Source organism: Pelophylax lessonae (assembly GCF_965119305.1).
Source record: "Pelophylax lessonae genome assembly, chromosome: 3".
Lineage (NCBI taxonomy): Eukaryota > Metazoa > Chordata > Amphibia > Anura > Ranidae > Pelophylax > Pelophylax lessonae.
Window position 1 is genome coordinate 364,980,410 of NC_138770.1, and position 16,430 is coordinate 364,996,839.

Genomic DNA, 16,430 nt, shown 5'->3' on the forward strand with positions numbered 1-16,430 from the left:
TCCTTACTCTTGTCATCATTAGGGAGAAATACCCCCTTACAGTTAGCTAAAAGGAACAATTGTGTCATTGGGAACTTGTCTGAGAGGCAGATATTGCCCATTGCTCAAGGAACCCCTAGCAACCTCAGGAGGAACCCTAGAGTTCCACGGAACCCTGGTTGAGAAACCCTGGTGTAGAGGATTATTTAAAGGTTTATTGCTACCTCTCGCATGTCAAAACTCTCTAGCAATGTCCAGATAGCAGCTGTGAAAACTCTAGAATTTTTTTTTCCCACTTTGCTTAGAATATTTTCTACTGATTTAAGGCTGCTGATAGTAAAAAATATATAAGGTACAAAGGGGAGATAGGAGATAAAGGAAGCTAAAGTGAAAGTGAAAGTATTGTAAGTGCATTTTTACACAGCTGCTTGCTGCTGTAAGTCTGTCAGCTACCAGAATGAGCTATGCGACCAAATGGACTCTGGTCAGTGGCTATCTGCTTAGTGAAAGCAGTGTCAGTGTCATCTGCTAGCACATTTTAAAAGCCAGTCAGCAGTGACTGCCACTTTGTTTCTATTTTTGAATGTTCAATAATGGATTGAATTTCCTGACTTTACTAGTTCTGACAGGACTGTTAAGAATGTTTGCTATTTATAGCATTTCTTGTGAAAAGGATTGCAGTATTATGACTTAAGGACTAAACTGGTAAATCTGTCAACTTTGCATGGACAGGTAAAGTTATTTATGTTAACTTGCTTTTGTCAAATTTTGCACTCTGACTAATTATGCAATAGTATTTATTACACTGAAATTCTGTATAGGGCGGCACAGTGGTGTAGTGGTTAGCACTTTCACCTAGCAGCAAAAGGGTCGCTGGTTTGAATCCCAATTACGATACTACCTGCCTGGAGTTTGCATCTTCTGTGCCTGTGTGGGTTTCCTCCGGGTACTCTGGTTTTCTCCCACATTCCAAAGACATGCTGGCAGGTTAACTGTCCCTAGTATATGTATGAATGTGAGTTAGGGGGCCTTAGATTGTAAGCTCCTTGAGGGCAGGGATTGATGTGAATGTATATGTAAAGCGCTGCGTAAATTGGAGTGACTTCCCCCCTTCACACTCTAAAGCCTGGTACACACTAGTAGTTTTTTTTTTTTACATTTTACCCAGTGGGCTGAACAAAAAAAACAAGGAAGAGCTCAGGAGGAGCCGCTGTACTAACAATTCTATGTTAGTACAGCAATCTCTCTTGCTGAGCTTGTGTGTTCAGACAGGGGGACGTCCCCCCCCCCCAATTCCCCACCAGAACACACCAGTCAGCGCTCTCAGCCATTGGCTGAAAGCGCTGATCGGTTGTCTATCAGCAGACCTTTTTCAGTCATGCCCCTTCGGCCGGCTTCTGTCGGACCGGCTGCTGTACACACAGGCTGGTTTCTATTAAATTGGTTGATGCTGCCTAATATTCAGGCCTGTGTAGATGGCCCTTTAACCTTCTTAGCGGTATTCCCGAGCGTGGCTCGGGGTTAAATTTCAGAGCCAAAAGCGGTAACCCCGAGCCACACTCGGGGTACCGCCAGAAGCATCACTGGATCCTGTAAGCAGGGTTACTTACCTTGTCACCGGGATCCAGCGATGTGCCCGGCGGTGTCTAGCGGCGGTTCTTCCTCCCGATCTTCTCTGTGCCCCGGCATCCGTCTCCTGTGACGTGACGTTTGCAGGGGGGTGGAACTGGCGGCAAATTCAAATGTAAAACACACCAAACACACTGATACTATTCAAAATAAAAAAAAATCACATTAGATTGCCCCCCAGTGCCCTTTCCTGCAGTTTTACTGTACTTTTTATGTGTATATATATATATATATACACACATATATGTGTATGTGTGTGTATACATATATATATATAGATATATAAGTATATACATATATACATACATATATATATATATATATATATATATATATATATATAAATGTATACAGTTTGTTTGGGCTGCTCATTCACAAGAATTACATGCAAAATAATGGTACCGCTTTCAGCACCTAAAATCCAAAAGAATCATACCGCCAGGGAGGTTAAGCTCGATCTGGGTTTTTAATCAGACAGTGATACTGAGGACTGACAGTTTCTGCTATGCTTTCCCTACCTGTAACACTGTAGTCCTCTGGGAATGCTTTGTCATGTTTTGACCACTAATGCCCCTTTCACACGGGCTTTTCCGATTAGGTACGCCTGTCAGTTTTTAAGGCGGACCTGATCGGATGCTCCATGCACCCCTATGGAGCAGCAGATGTCAGCGGTGACATGTCTGCTGACACCCGCTGCTATCTGATCCGATCCTGTCTGTGAAATCCAGACGGATGGAAACCCTATTTTCCATCTGTCTGGAGGATCAGATAGGATTAGATGAAAACGGACAGGCGGTCCATTATCATCCGATCTCCCAAAGAGGAGAGCAGGGATCTGACAGGTCTGTCTCAGCACAGTAACGGAGACGGACCGGTCATCCGCCTGCTCAGCAGGGATCAACAGATTGATCTCCCTCTGAGCAAAACAGAGTCTACCAGGCAGAAAGCCCGTGTGAAAGGACCTTATGGCCTCATGCACACTGGACGTCATCAAAACGTCAGTAGAAAGCTGGAGCTTTTTTCAGCGTTTTTCAGAATTATTTTGCTTTTTTCAGCTGTAGCGTTTTTTTAGTAAAACTATATTCCCACAAAAGCTCATGGCTCAAAAACATTGATAAACGCTGAATAGCCACGTTCTTTGTCGTTTTTCAGCTTTTTTAAGCTTTTATCAGAGTTAGAGCTGAAAAACACCTCTTAAAAGCCACTATTTCTGGGGTTTTTTTCCAGCCAGAAAATTCCCCTGTCAAAACAGCCTATGTGTGCATGGACACCTAGGATAACATGCTGGGGAGTTTACTGGCTGCAGAAAAAACCTCTGACACCAGAAACAGCAGCTGTAAAAATGTCCAGTGTGCATGAGGCCTTAGCCTTTCCTCCCTCCATATACCTCTCTTGAGTCCCAGCACACTTTTTTTTCCTTTGTTTTACTATATGATAGCTTTATTTCCCTTTCAGTGCTGCAGGTATGAAAAAATAAATTCGTTTGTAGAAATTTCCTAGCATAACACCACTTTGATTAAGGGTTGGTAAGGGCACAAAGTAATATGCTGGCGACATTTTCACAGGTTTGGGATCCCCAAAATTCTAACTCTAAATGAGCATTTGCCACTCACACAGTAAATGCAAATATCCAGATAACCTGACATAACTGTTGGGACCAGGGAAATAATACTAATAATAATGATCTTACAGTATCTTGTAGTTTTTTAGCTTGCATTATAATAAAAGAAAATATATACAAAACCACCAAACATAAGGTCAGAATTCTGCCTTTTTATCTATAATATGCGGCAAAAAACAAAACCACATTTGAGTGTGCTGTGCAGCTACTAATAGAGGTCTGTATGCAAACTTAAGTAATCTGTTCTGGCTGTCAGTCAGGCTGTAACATTTATTATGGACTGCCCATTACTGTAACAAGTTATTTCCTGTTTCATACTCTTGCAAAACAGATAACCAAGGTGACATTCTAAAAGCAAACAAAAAAAAAAGCCTTTCTGAGACTAGGATTGAAGGGTTCAGCAGACACACAGTTTAAAGTTTAACACGGGTACTTCCAGGCACCACAAGGTCTCTTCAATGTTGTGACAAAGTCAATGCCAGCCAACACTTTCTGTTTTGTTTTTGATGAAAGAAGGGTTAGCTCCTTTTCTGCAATCTACTAAAAAAAAAAAAAAAAATAGATAAATAGGGAGGTGACAGACAAACATGCATTTCAGCCACTGTCGTAATACAGTAGGGACTCATTTACACAATATCTGTTTTTCAATGCAGGCCCACAGCAATGACAAGCTGAAATCCATTGAATATCCAATATGACATAATGCAAATTACCTTGGCTAATCGTTGGGACTGCATTGGGCAAGGCTGCCTACCAGAGCCCAATGCATATGGTATCAATCAGCCCCTAATCACTTATCTACTGCTATTTGTTTATGAACGAAGTAATGACCACATATACCTGCAGCACCATTTATAAATGGACCTGCAGAGATCACAATCAGGCGACCAGTGTGCCCGATATTGGCAGTGTTCTGAGATGTCATTGGATGACACAGTGTACAGAGTCAACCTGAGAGGCTCTGTACCTTGTGTCATCACAGCAATCACAAATGTAACAGAGCCCACCCAGTACAATGGAGAAAGGAATGAATGACTTATCCATTGCTGTGGGTCCCTGGGTTGAGAAATAATTTTTAACCCTCATTTTCAGGCATTTTTTAGGTGCTTCCATTGAATTCTATGGGGCCCAAAACGCCCCAATTCTACTTAACAATTAGCTCATGTACATTTCTATATGTTTCTGAGCTTTAGGCATCGAGCTAGAGATGCTTGAAAACTTATTTGCAAACAGGCACAATTTAAAAGCATAGGATTTTGGTTATTGAGCATTTTGCAGCTTTGAGGCTTCAAGATACAAAATGCTCAGTCGCAAATCAGGGCTTAAAGTAGCTGTAAACCTCTGAAATGAAAATTGAACAAAGCATAGCCTTATATAAAGTTTGATTTCTGTCCCCCCATCATTCCTCTGCTATCTGCAAGAATCCCTTCTGACAGTCTATGCCGACACCAAGCAATCTTGGTTGACAGCTCACCCCCTCTCCTCCAACACACAGCAGGTGAGTGACAGCCTCAGCTGTGGATGTGTATCTATAAGACTGTGTAGAAGGGGGGTCTCACATACCTGGTCAGAGGCTGAAGTGCTGAGAGGGCTCCCCTTGCGACTAAGTGCAGGACACCCCTGGAGGTGTTACAGGGAATGCAATGCCCAAAGGAGCTTGGGTGCCAGTTGTAGTAGTCTGCAGAGCTGTTAGCCAGATGGCAGCAGGAACAGGCAGTATGCGCTGTAGGGCAGGTGTCCTCAGCAGTTCCAGGTGTACTTGGCAGCAGGGCAAAGCAGGAAGCAGAATCAAAATGCCAGGCCAAGGGTCATACACGGTGGATCAGTCAGTAGCATAGACAGGTAGCAGAAACTGGAACAATCCGGGATCATACACGGGTAACAGGTAATAGCATAGTCAGTGAGCCAATCTGAGGTCAAACACAGGGGATAAAGCAGAAGCAAGTCAGAATTTCAAGCCAGGGGTCAGAGCCTGGAATCAAGGTAAATCAGGTCAAAAGGCAAGCCGGCTCAGTAACAGGAGGTCCAAGATCAGGATACACAATACACAGGGACATGGGGGGGGGGGGGCTGAAGATCATCCAGCAATTAGTGGTTGCTGCTGCTGGCTTTAAATAGGCCACTGAGTGCCAGAATCTGTCATGCATTGCGTGCGCTTTGGCAAATGCACGTGCACACTGGCGCATATATCTTCTGGACTGTTCTTGCCCATGTGCACATGCACATTAGCATTGGCAAATTTCCGTTTGTCAATGTGCGATTCTGCTGGCCACTGACAGATATGCCAGTTCTTCTGCTAGTTGTTCTCTGACAGGGGGTGTCAATTCCCTCCACTCAGGTCTCAGATTACACTTAGCCCCCTGCTTTATGCTGTGCTGTGTGTGAACATCAGGCCCCCATCCCCTGCCTTCTGGAGTTAAGAAATTATGTGTAAAATGTGTGCTTTAGGAGGCTGTAGAGGAGAGAGGGCTGCAGATAAACAGGTGCAACTTATGTAGGAGGATTTGTTTCATCCCTGTGTATGACCTGGAGTGAGTCACTTCAATGGGTATATATGTAAGGGTTTACACAACCACTTTAAAGGAGAAGTTTGGAAATCCTAAAATAAAAATTCATACTCACCTACCTACTACAGCAATGTTCTGATGCTGTAGTTGTCCTCTGCCCACTATAAGTGTGAGAATTGGGCAAAAACATGATCACTGATTGCTCAGTTCTTGGACCCACTCTCAGCACAGAGCGGTGACTATCAGTCACCACTCTGTGCTCTGCCTCTCCAGTGCTCACTTAAGACAGGTAGTGAAGGGGACAAAAGCGGGTGACTCAGGCTTTCGGTGGCGCTCTGAGAGCCTGACCCAGCTGCCAGTCAGGAATCTGGGTGGATCCTGACATTATTGTCGGGATCCTCTCAGAGACTGGAGCAGGTCTGGGATGTCAGCTGACAGTGGGTCACATTAGTGTAAAAGTAAGTGTGCTCCTGTGACCCACATGATAAGTATGACCAAACAAGCTTTGGCCATATTTTTCTTTTAAACTTCTTTCACAATGTTTATTTATTTTTTTCTGTGTTTTACTGGCGAGATTTTCTGTCACTTCCTGTCGTGGAGACGCAACAGGAAGTCAGAAGAAATCTCTCCAAAATGAACCGATTTTCCATCTTAGAGAGTTGACATAGTACCAGATATCGTAATTGTCATGATGACAACTAAGGCTCCATTGTCATGAGCATTTACATGTGCTTCAAATTCCAGTGGCAGGTGGCTGGAACTGACAGATGTATGTGAATAGCTGTGGCAGCTGAGTCTGTACAATGCAATGACTGTTCAAGCAACCAGCGAATATCTGCTGTGATCGGGCTGGATGCACTGCGGATAATCGTACGTAAATGCCCCTCTGAATGGAGCATTAAACTGGGGAATTCTATCAAGTCTTGTCAACAGTTTTCTGGCAGTAGGTCCCTTTAAAACTGCCTATGCTTGATTCAGGCAAGTTTAGGTAACATTACTGACATGGATGACAAATAAAGGCAGTTCTAACTACCACCACTTTAGGAATCTGCTATATATAGATAATGAATCTTAAAGAATTACTGATAGTTTGCAGATTAGGAAACTGGTGGTAATTAAAGTACAACTAAAGGCAATTTAGTGATTCCCCTTCTCTATTTGTCCTGTTTACCATTATCATTGAAAGTGAAAGAAAATCCCAAACTCTGGGTTGTCCTACGAGCTTTTTTTAATGGGTTTTGTGTGCGATTTGTACTGGTGGTTAGGAGCAGGCACCCCCCACGTCCTAACAACCAGTGACTCATCCCAGCTCTCAGGCTCAGCAGGGGATTCCCTGCTGACAGCAGAATGTAAACACAAGAGTCAAAGAACTGCAAGGTTATTCCCCCTCCAACCCCTCCCAATTTTGACGGGGACCTAAAGCCAAAAAACAAACAAACAAAAAAACAAAAGCTTGGGGTCCCCCTAAAATCCATACCAAGCACTTTGGTCTGGTATCGCTTTTGAGGGGTACCCCGTACAAAAAAAAAAACCTGACCCTTATCTGAGCATGCAGCTCCCAGATCCCGACCCCCCACCATGTGAAGGAGTATGCTCATTCACCAACAAATGTCAAAAGTAAATAAAAACACAAGACACTTTTTGACAAGTCCAGTATTAAAAAAAAAAGTAAATTCCCCTTGATGTAAATCCATCATCAATCACAATAAACGCCACCTACCAAACATGACTGCTCCTGTTGCCTGACACTCAAAGGGGCGTGGTCATCTGGTGACCCGTCCTACGACTTCCCAAGGAGACCCCACCTGATGATGTCATCATAGCCAACTTTCACCTTAATGAATAGATCGGGACCATCTGTCTGTTTTTCAGACAGACTCGATCAGACCACCCATTTTTCTTTATGGAGCGGTGGATGTGACACCTGCTGGCATCCGATCTGGTCCGCTAAAAACAGACGGATGGGAATATGGATCAGATCGGATGACGTCGGATGGAAACAGTCAGTCCATTTCCATCTAACCGCCCCATAGAGAACAGCAGGCTGTGTGTGTCTGTTATGCATATAGTGGAGCCCTGAGCAGGTGGATCCACTTGACAGGTTCCGCTACATCTAAAAGGGGGCATAGGGGGCAGTGTAGTGTAAGGAAGCGCCGCAAAAACTCCACAACTGTGTCTAATGCATAGTAGTCATTGACTAAAAAAGTCAAAAGCAAACACAACAGGACAGTTTGTGACAAGTTCTTTTTAAAAAAAATAAATGAATTAAAATGTCCCCCAAAGTAAATCCATCACAATGAACGCTGGTCACTGACCTTCACAAAAATAAAAATCCACCCGCTGAACACGCCGTCTCCTGTTGTTTGACGCTGTATTTCGGCGAGCATAAAACAGGAGACGGCGTGTTCAGCGGGTGGCTTTTTATTTTTGTGAAGGTCAGTGACCAGCGTTCATTGTGATGGATTTACTTTGGGGGACATTTTAATTCATTTATTTTTTTTAAAAAGAACTTGTCACAAACTGTCTTGTTGTTGTGTTGTTTACTTTTGACTTTTTTAGTCAATGACTACTATGCTGTGGACACAGTTGTGGAGCTTTTGCGGGGCGCTTCCTTATTTATTTGAATATGTAGCGCTACAAGTTGGGAGACCTTTTCTTTCAAATAAACATCCCCATCCGCTGCCTATTGCAGCTTAAAGTGTTACTAAACCCAGGGCCCTGCATTTACTATATCTGGCCTCCTGCAGTACACAGAGTATGGAAATGCAATAGTTTTAGTAACTATAAACTGCAAATTACCTTTTTCATCAGCAGTATATAGCAGTCTTGTGACTTCTATCAGTGTCTCGTTAAAGCTTGCAGGAGGAGTTTCATTCTCCTCTGACTGTCCTAATGAGGCTGCATGACCCCTGATCACCTGTCTGGACAGTGCTGATTGGCCCTGTGCTGATCAGATGCACTCTTCCAAAAAAAATAAAAAATCTAGAAATACACACCATACTGAGCATGTGCAGCCTGACTCCTAGGACTCTGCGCTCATAAGAGATGGTTTGCGGACTGTGGAAGAAGGGGAGGATCAAAAAAGATGGGATCAAACAGCCTTTTTACAGAATCCAGAGAATTAACCCCTTAGGTTCCACAGTGAGTATAACAAGCAAATGGCAAAAACGTAGCTCAGCTGCACATTTTTTGCTGCTCCCCAACCCATACCTCTCAACTTTTTGAGATGGAAATGAGAGACACCTATTAGCAAAAGTATGTAGGCAGAAGACACACCCCCTGCCACACCCCCTCAGAGTAGAATTAGGCCCCTTTCACACATACGGACTGTTCGTCTGTTTTTCATCCATCCGTTGATGGATGAAAGATGGACATCAATGCATTCCTATGGAAAACGGATGTAAATGGATGATCATTCATTTACATCCGTTTTAATCTGCTTCTGTCAACATACATTTTTTTGAACAGATGAAAGCAATATTTTTCACCCGTTAAAAAAAAACGGATCGGACGAAAAGCAGATGAAAATGGATGACAACGAATGAAAAACTGATGACAACGAATAAAAAACTGATGACAACGAATAAAAAACTGATGCCAAAAGAAGAAAAACTGAAGACAAAGGATGAAAAAACTGATGACAAAGGGTCCTTTCATGCAGGCTTTCTGCCCGGCGAATTCATTTTTGCTCAGCAGGGATCGATCCGCTGATCCCCACTGAGCAGGCGGATGACAGGTCAGTCTCCGCCTACTTTGCAGACAGAGCTGTCAGATCCCTCCCTCTCCTCTATGAGAGATCGGATGAAAACAAACTGCCTGTCTGTGTTCATCCGATCCTTAGGCCCCATTCACACAGGCTTTCTGATCAGGTCTGCCTGTCAGTCTTTCAGGCGGACCTGATCGGATGCTCCATGCATCCCTATGGAGCAGTGGATGTCAGCTGTGACATGTCCGCTGTCACCCGCTGCTATCCAATCCGATCCTGTCCATGAAATCCAGATGGATGGAAAGCCTATTTTCCATCCGTCTGGAGGATCAGATCGGATGAAAACAGGCGGGCGGTCCGTTTTTAATCTGTTCTCCCATAGAGGAGAGCGGGGATCTGACAGGTCCGTCTCAGCAGTGACAGTGATGTAGCAGTTTCATGCCTCAATCTCCTGTAATCTCTAAACAGGCTTCTGTCAAATATTGAATAATAGGTGTGGCCCTGTCAGGGCACCTTACACCTTGTAAGTTGACATGCCCTGGTGTAACCCTTCCGTACTTTATGAAATAGTAGTGTTTTGCTGTGTGTGAGCATGTAGTGGGGAATATTTGTATGGCTTGTTATGGAGAAGCCCTGTCTCATGTGTCCCTAGCAGTAGCTGTAGAGTGTCATCCTCTCCTCCTGTCCTATGAGAGGGCAGAGCTGAGCTCTTGCAGTGTACAGGACCCTGGTTCTGTATTGTGTCTTGCTGTGTGAGCATGCAGTAGGGAATATTTGTATGGCTTGTTATGGAGAAGCCCTGTGTCATGTGTCCCTAGTAGTAGCAGTACAGCGGCCTCCTCTCTTCCTGCCCTATGAGAGGGCAGAGCTGAGCTCTTGCTGTGTACAGGACCCTGGTTCTGTATTGTGTCTTGCTGTGTGTGCATGCAGTAGGGAATGTTTATGGCTTGTTATGGAGAAGCCCTGTGTCATGTGTCCCTAGTAGTAGCAGTACAGCGGCCTCCTCTCTTCCTGCCCTATGAGAGGGCAGAGCTGAGCTCTTGCTGTGTACAGGACCCTGGTTCTGTATGTATTGTGTCTTGCTGTGTACAGGACCCTGGTTCTGTATTGTGTCTTGCTGTGTGTGAGCATGCAGTAGGGAATGTTTGTATGGCTTGTTATGGAGAAGCCCTGTGTCATGTGTCCCTAGTAGTAGCTGCAGAGTGGCATCCTCTCTTCCTGTCCTATGAGAGAGCAGAGCTGAGCTCTTGCTGTGTACAGGACCCTGGTTCTGTATGTATTGTGTCTTGCTGTGTACAGGACCCTGGTTCTGTACGTATTGTGAGTTGCCGGTGTGTGCAGCAAAGCCGTTCAGCGTGACCCTCCCCATCACGACGTGCACGCTACAACGTCGGAACGTGGCATTGTGGATAGTGACGCCGAGCGGCGGTGTGTGCGAGAGTTTGTGTGTACGAGACCGAGCGGGGTGTGAAGATGGCGGACGGGGAGGCCGAGGCGGAGAACGGCTCCTGCCCGGACCTGGCCGCCGAAATGCCCCGTTTGGAAGAGAGGCTACGGGAGCTGGAGGGACAGCTGCGGGTGGCGGGAGAGGACGAGGCCGTACAGGCGGCCAGTGAATACTGCCAGCGCTTCTGTCAGGTGAGGGGAGGGGGGTGGTTATATTGCACGGCCCGAGCGGCCATCATTCCCTGTCAGGGGGGACTCTCTGCTGCTGTAATGGTGGAGGGTGTGCTGGGCGGGATCACGGGCTCCTTTGTGTGTTTACATGCTCCATAGATCTGTAGAGGCCTGTCACCTCCTGTGCAGCGCCCTCTCTGTGTCTATACGGGCTGCAAGCCTCTGCAGGCCGATATGTGTGCCCATTGTATATCACCGGCTCAATGACCTGCTTGGCCTCAGTGTCCCCTCTATATGTGTGTGACAGACAACATTCTCCATCTCCCCCCCCACCCCCTTCTCTGATCTGCAGCCGCCCGCCTTCTGTCTGGAGCCAGGCACTGGCATGCATGTATGCTGGATGATCTGCAACCGGGCTGCCTGCTATTGTACGCCGATTTCATCCATTCCTTCCTCCCCTTCTAATGGATGTGATCCTGGGAAGGCCTGCTCCAAATACCAGTCCATTCAATGGATACTGATTGGGGAGAGGGAATGACTCACACCCCCCTCCTTTCACTTCTATGGAGACACTGAAGGGATTATCTATAGACCCCCCAACCCCCTCTTTATATGACATTTTCATATGCAGAAGACGTGATGTTTCCTCTTGTGGTTAATGAGCTTCTATGTAAGATGTTGTGTTTGCATTGTAGTCCTGATTCCCTTTGTGGTTTCTGATTATGACAGCTCAGATCCAAAATGCTCTTACCTTTCTATTTTTTTTTAAACAGTTTTGCATATTACTGTGTTGGGCTGTATAATATAAAATATGACCGTATTTCAGCGCCCAGGACCATATCATCGCCTGTGCCAAAGAATTATAGGATACAATTCTCCCGGGTATACGCACCCCCAGGCACAAACATGTACAGGTGTATACCCTTGAATGCATGCTTATGCCAAGAGCTGTTTATATGTGGGCCAACTGTATCTTCATAATAATCGTAATTAGTGCAGGTTTATTTTATTAGTTATTTTATTATTATTATTAGTGCAGGTTTATTTTATTAGTTATTTTAGTTATTAGTTATTTTATTTATTATTATTGCAGGTTTATTAGTTATTTTAGTTACTAGTTATTTTATTATTATTAGTGCAGGTTTATTTTATTATTTTAGTTATGTTATTTTATTATTATTAGTGCAGGTTTATTTTATTATTTTAGTTATTAGTTATTTTATTATTATTAGTGCAGGTTTATTTTATGTTTTACAGCCATACACCTGTGTGCATGAGCCCTTATCCTCTGTTGTATCTCAGTGCTGCCGATCAGCTATATCCTATAGGGATGTACGGATACCTTTTTCTCAAGTACACACCGTTCCCAATTACTATACCTATTTTTAGTGTCTTGTGATAGTTTATTATTATACAGGATTTATATAGCACCAACTGTTTGCGCAGTGCTTTACAATGTTAGGGCTCGTTCACATCATACATGCATTAACATTGATGGGAAAATTGCACAGATTTCACTTGCACAGGCATCAGTTTTCATGTTTAAGTGAGTTTTTTTGCAGCCAGTTTACATATGCGCAGACGGGCCACAGTGTGATTTTTTAAAGAGTCCGGTGCAATTTCTAATCTCAGACACTACCATTCCTATTGGGATTGCACCGGACTGGGCTTTAAAATCGCACCGAAAACCGGACCGCACATATGTGGCCTGAGTCTGAAGGTCTCAGAGCATTTGCACAAGTAATTGTGCAAATGCTTAGAATCGGCACTGGTATCGGTGCAACCCTAGTATCCCATTTGCAACCAAATCCTGTCTACCTGCTTGCATTCCAGAAGTGGATGTGTGCCATTTCTCAGGGTGGGCTTGTTAGTGGAATTTCACCCTAAAGAGGACATTCTGATTTATGCTGCCCTCGTGCAGTATTGCGTTTTGTGAATTGTCCCACAGCCTTCTGGGGACCTGTGACGTGTCCCAGAAGATTGCAGGAGGAGGACTTCTGGTGGACTGCCACAGCGATCTGACCAAAAGTGGGACTGGGTAACTGTCAAAACATGATACCCCCCCCCCCTCAAAATAAAAGTTCCAAACAGAAGAGGGGTGAGCGGGACCTGGGTTTGACAGGTATCGGCTCCTACTTTCAGTCAGATTGCTGTGGCAATCCACCAGAAGTCCTTCCCTTGCAACTTTGTAGCACAGGTCCCAGAAGGTTGTGGGACCATTTACAAAACGCGTCACGGCTCACACATGCATAATGGGCAGCCGTCTGTGAAGCTGCAAGGAGTTACAGCTGCTGCCCACAGTAAATATGTCACCGTTGGGGACCCGAAGATTGACAAAGAAGCAGGTGAGCACGGTGCTTGACAGGTGATTGTCCTTTTATTAAAAATCAGCAGCTGCAGTATTTTGTAGCTTCTGACTTTAAGTTTTTCAATATTTACAATATGGACAATATAATGTGTTAAAACTAAAACCTACAGTCTTATGTTAGAAGCTCATGTGACAGTGCAGTTGGGAGAGAGGGAAAGTGTTAACTTATGGCAGGAAGTTCTTATAGCAGTATTAAACCCAAAACCAAAAAATGTGATTTATTGCAGTTTAACAATCATTAGGAGTTCGATGTTTGCATCTGCTTTATTTTCTTTGGCTTTCCCTTACCACCTATATTTGTGTGAAAAAAAAAAAAAAACCTCTGGAGGAATTAGCACAGGAGGCACAGCAGCATTGTCAGTCTGCTGGGGAAGGGAGTGTTAAATGTATTAGCAGATTTAGAACCACTAAGAAATTGAAACCAAACTCCATCTCACACTATTTTTTTTTCCTTTTGGGATAAAGGTTTTGCAAAAATACATAAAAGTTGGTAATTTTAACTACTTGAGCTCCAGAAGATTTCAGGGTCTTTTGTGCTTTTCTGGCTTGTCCTACTTTAAGTGTCGGTTCACACTATAGCGATGACAGACATCGCATGTGATTCGCAGCGCACTGCTCTGAAAATCACATGCGATGTCTGTGCGATGCAAATTCAGCCATACAGATTGACTGAATTTGCATCTGATTCGGACACAACTTGCACAGGACCCTTTTTTTGGGACCGCAGCAGAATCTGATCGCATGGTGGTTCACACCTATGAGATCAGATTCATGTCCGAACTGACAGTTCCTACTGCAATACGCAAACTAATCTGGGGGTGTCGTTAACTATGTATTGATACCCCCAGTGATTCGCATTTGGCAGTGTGAACTGCCTGCGATTTGAATGCGATGCTGGAACCCACAGTGGATTCGCAGGGTTCCCGCAGCGCATATGTGAGCCGGCACTAACTGATAATTGCACGGTAATGCAACACTGTACCCAAATTCAATTTTTATCTTTTTTTTTTTTTTTACACAAATGGAGCTTTTTTTTTTTGAGTGGGATTTGATCGCCACTGGGTTTATTATACAAGCACCCCCCCCCCCCCCATAGTTACTTTCTGCTATTAAACATATCCAATAAAAAACATTAAAAATCAAACCTCGTCATACATTTTGGCCAAAATGTATTTTGCTACATGTCTTTGGTAAAAAAAAAATCCCTTTAATATATATATTGATTGGTTTGCTTGAGTTATACCGTCTATAAACTATGCTATATTTACTGAATTTGTTGTTGTGGTGTGTGCTTTTTTTAATTTTTATTTAAGACTACTAATGGTGGCGATCAGCGACTAGTAGGACAGTGATAGCTTCCTGTTTGGCTATGGGACAGGAAGTGAAGGGAAATCTGATATAGGACTCTGACAGGTCATAACCCTCCCTTACATTATGCAAAAAAAAAAAAAATGTTGTCTATAGTTCTACTTTTAACATTTTGGGACTATCGTGTGTGTGCTCTGTAATGTTTTCACTAATGCTGGCCATACACTAGCCAAAATATCAGGCAAACTCATTTTCGAAAAATCGGCCTTGAGAGCAGACGATCGTGTCATCATGTAATCACATTAACCTTTCAATTTATCGTTTTGTTTATCGTTCAGCCGGCATATTTTCAAAACTGTTGCTTCGATTTTTCGGCTCTGAAAAGTTGAAAACAATTTTCTATTTTTGCCCATTAACTGGACGAAAAGCGAACTATCGGACCAAATGACAGATTTTTGAACGATCTTTCGGCTAGTGTATGGCCAGCTTTAGCAATGTGCCGGTTTTTACTCCCTGTGAAGCAGGGAGAGAAAAAAATGGGACATCGCCACTGACAGAAGAGAGCTCTGTGTTTATCAACACAGGGCTCTCTTCTGTCATTTGCTCAGCCAATAAGTTGGCTGGGACCTGCTGATCAGCTTGTGTTGCACATCTGGGGTGACGGGCATGCGTGTGCAGCCACCCCTTACGTGAAAGAAACAGATCACATACATATATATATACGAGATCCGGCACAAGTGTCTAATCACCCCTGCCAGTGTTAAGTGCTTTGTCTCCTCCATGTAAACTGATACATTCTGCTGGAGTTTGGGCTTGGAAAAACAGACTTGCTGGCTGGGTCACCAGATGAAAATAGACGAAAGCCTAATAATGGAAACAAATGCAGCCATTACATCTGAGCTGTAATATATTTGCTTTTCGGTTTAATACTGCTTTAAACAAAGAGTTCTATAGCAGGATCACCAGGGCTTTTTTTTAAATAAAAGCTGCAGATTTAAAATCATTAAAAACTGAATTTTGAAGTTTAAAGTGGATGTAAACCCTATTCATGAAATTTGACCTGGGCACATATCTGTAGTGTTTACTTATCTCTCTCCAAAGCCCTAAGTCCCATGTGTTTCTGTTGCTCTGTTCCCTTATTGGCATGATAACTTCTGACAAGTTCTCTGACACAGGAGATAAAAGCAGCTGGAAATTTTGTGTCGGGGTGGGTGCAAAGAGATTAGCAGAGAGCTGGTCTATTCACAGCACAGATCTGTCTATGTGGAAGGGGGGTGGGTGTGCCTTTCCTCAAATTAGTTGTCGCAGTGTATGCCAAGACTCCACACCCAGTGCTGGAACAGGAAGAAAAAAAATCTGACACGATGTTCAGTTTGTAAACCATGTAGAAAGCTGAAGACAGCAGATATACAAATAAAACGTATGTAGGGATATTTGTTTCATCTCTGTGTATCATCTGAGGCTGTTCACTTCACTGGGTATTTGTGAAGGTTTACATCCACTTCAGAGGATAAGTTCACATTTGGAAACATGTTACATAATCCACCCACTTTTAGGGTGGAGCATTAACATGTTCCCAATGCTGCAGTCACTGCCCAGTTTCTCTATCCCTCCCCCCTTCCCTCCTATGACAGCAGTACAGGGAAACGTTTCCCGTACTAGCTGTCACTTTTTGAAATCAGCGGGGCTCGGCCT

The 16,430-nt window shown here is 43.9% G+C and overlaps 1 protein-coding gene across 1 annotated transcript in view; it reads left to right on the forward strand.

Moving 5' to 3' along the window:
* The first annotated feature begins 10,809 nt into the window (after positions 1 to 10,809).
* The window catches only part of ZNF292 (zinc finger protein 292), a 176,804-nt gene continuing 171,183 nt past the window's right edge, over positions 10,810 to 16,430 (forward strand). The window contains exon 1 of the mRNA XM_082249212.1: positions 10,810 to 11,080. Coding sequence (XP_082105338.1) covers positions 10,916 to 11,080 — 165 coding nt within the window. The 5' untranslated portion in view covers positions 10,810 to 10,915. The remainder of the gene's footprint in view (positions 11,081 to 16,430) is intronic.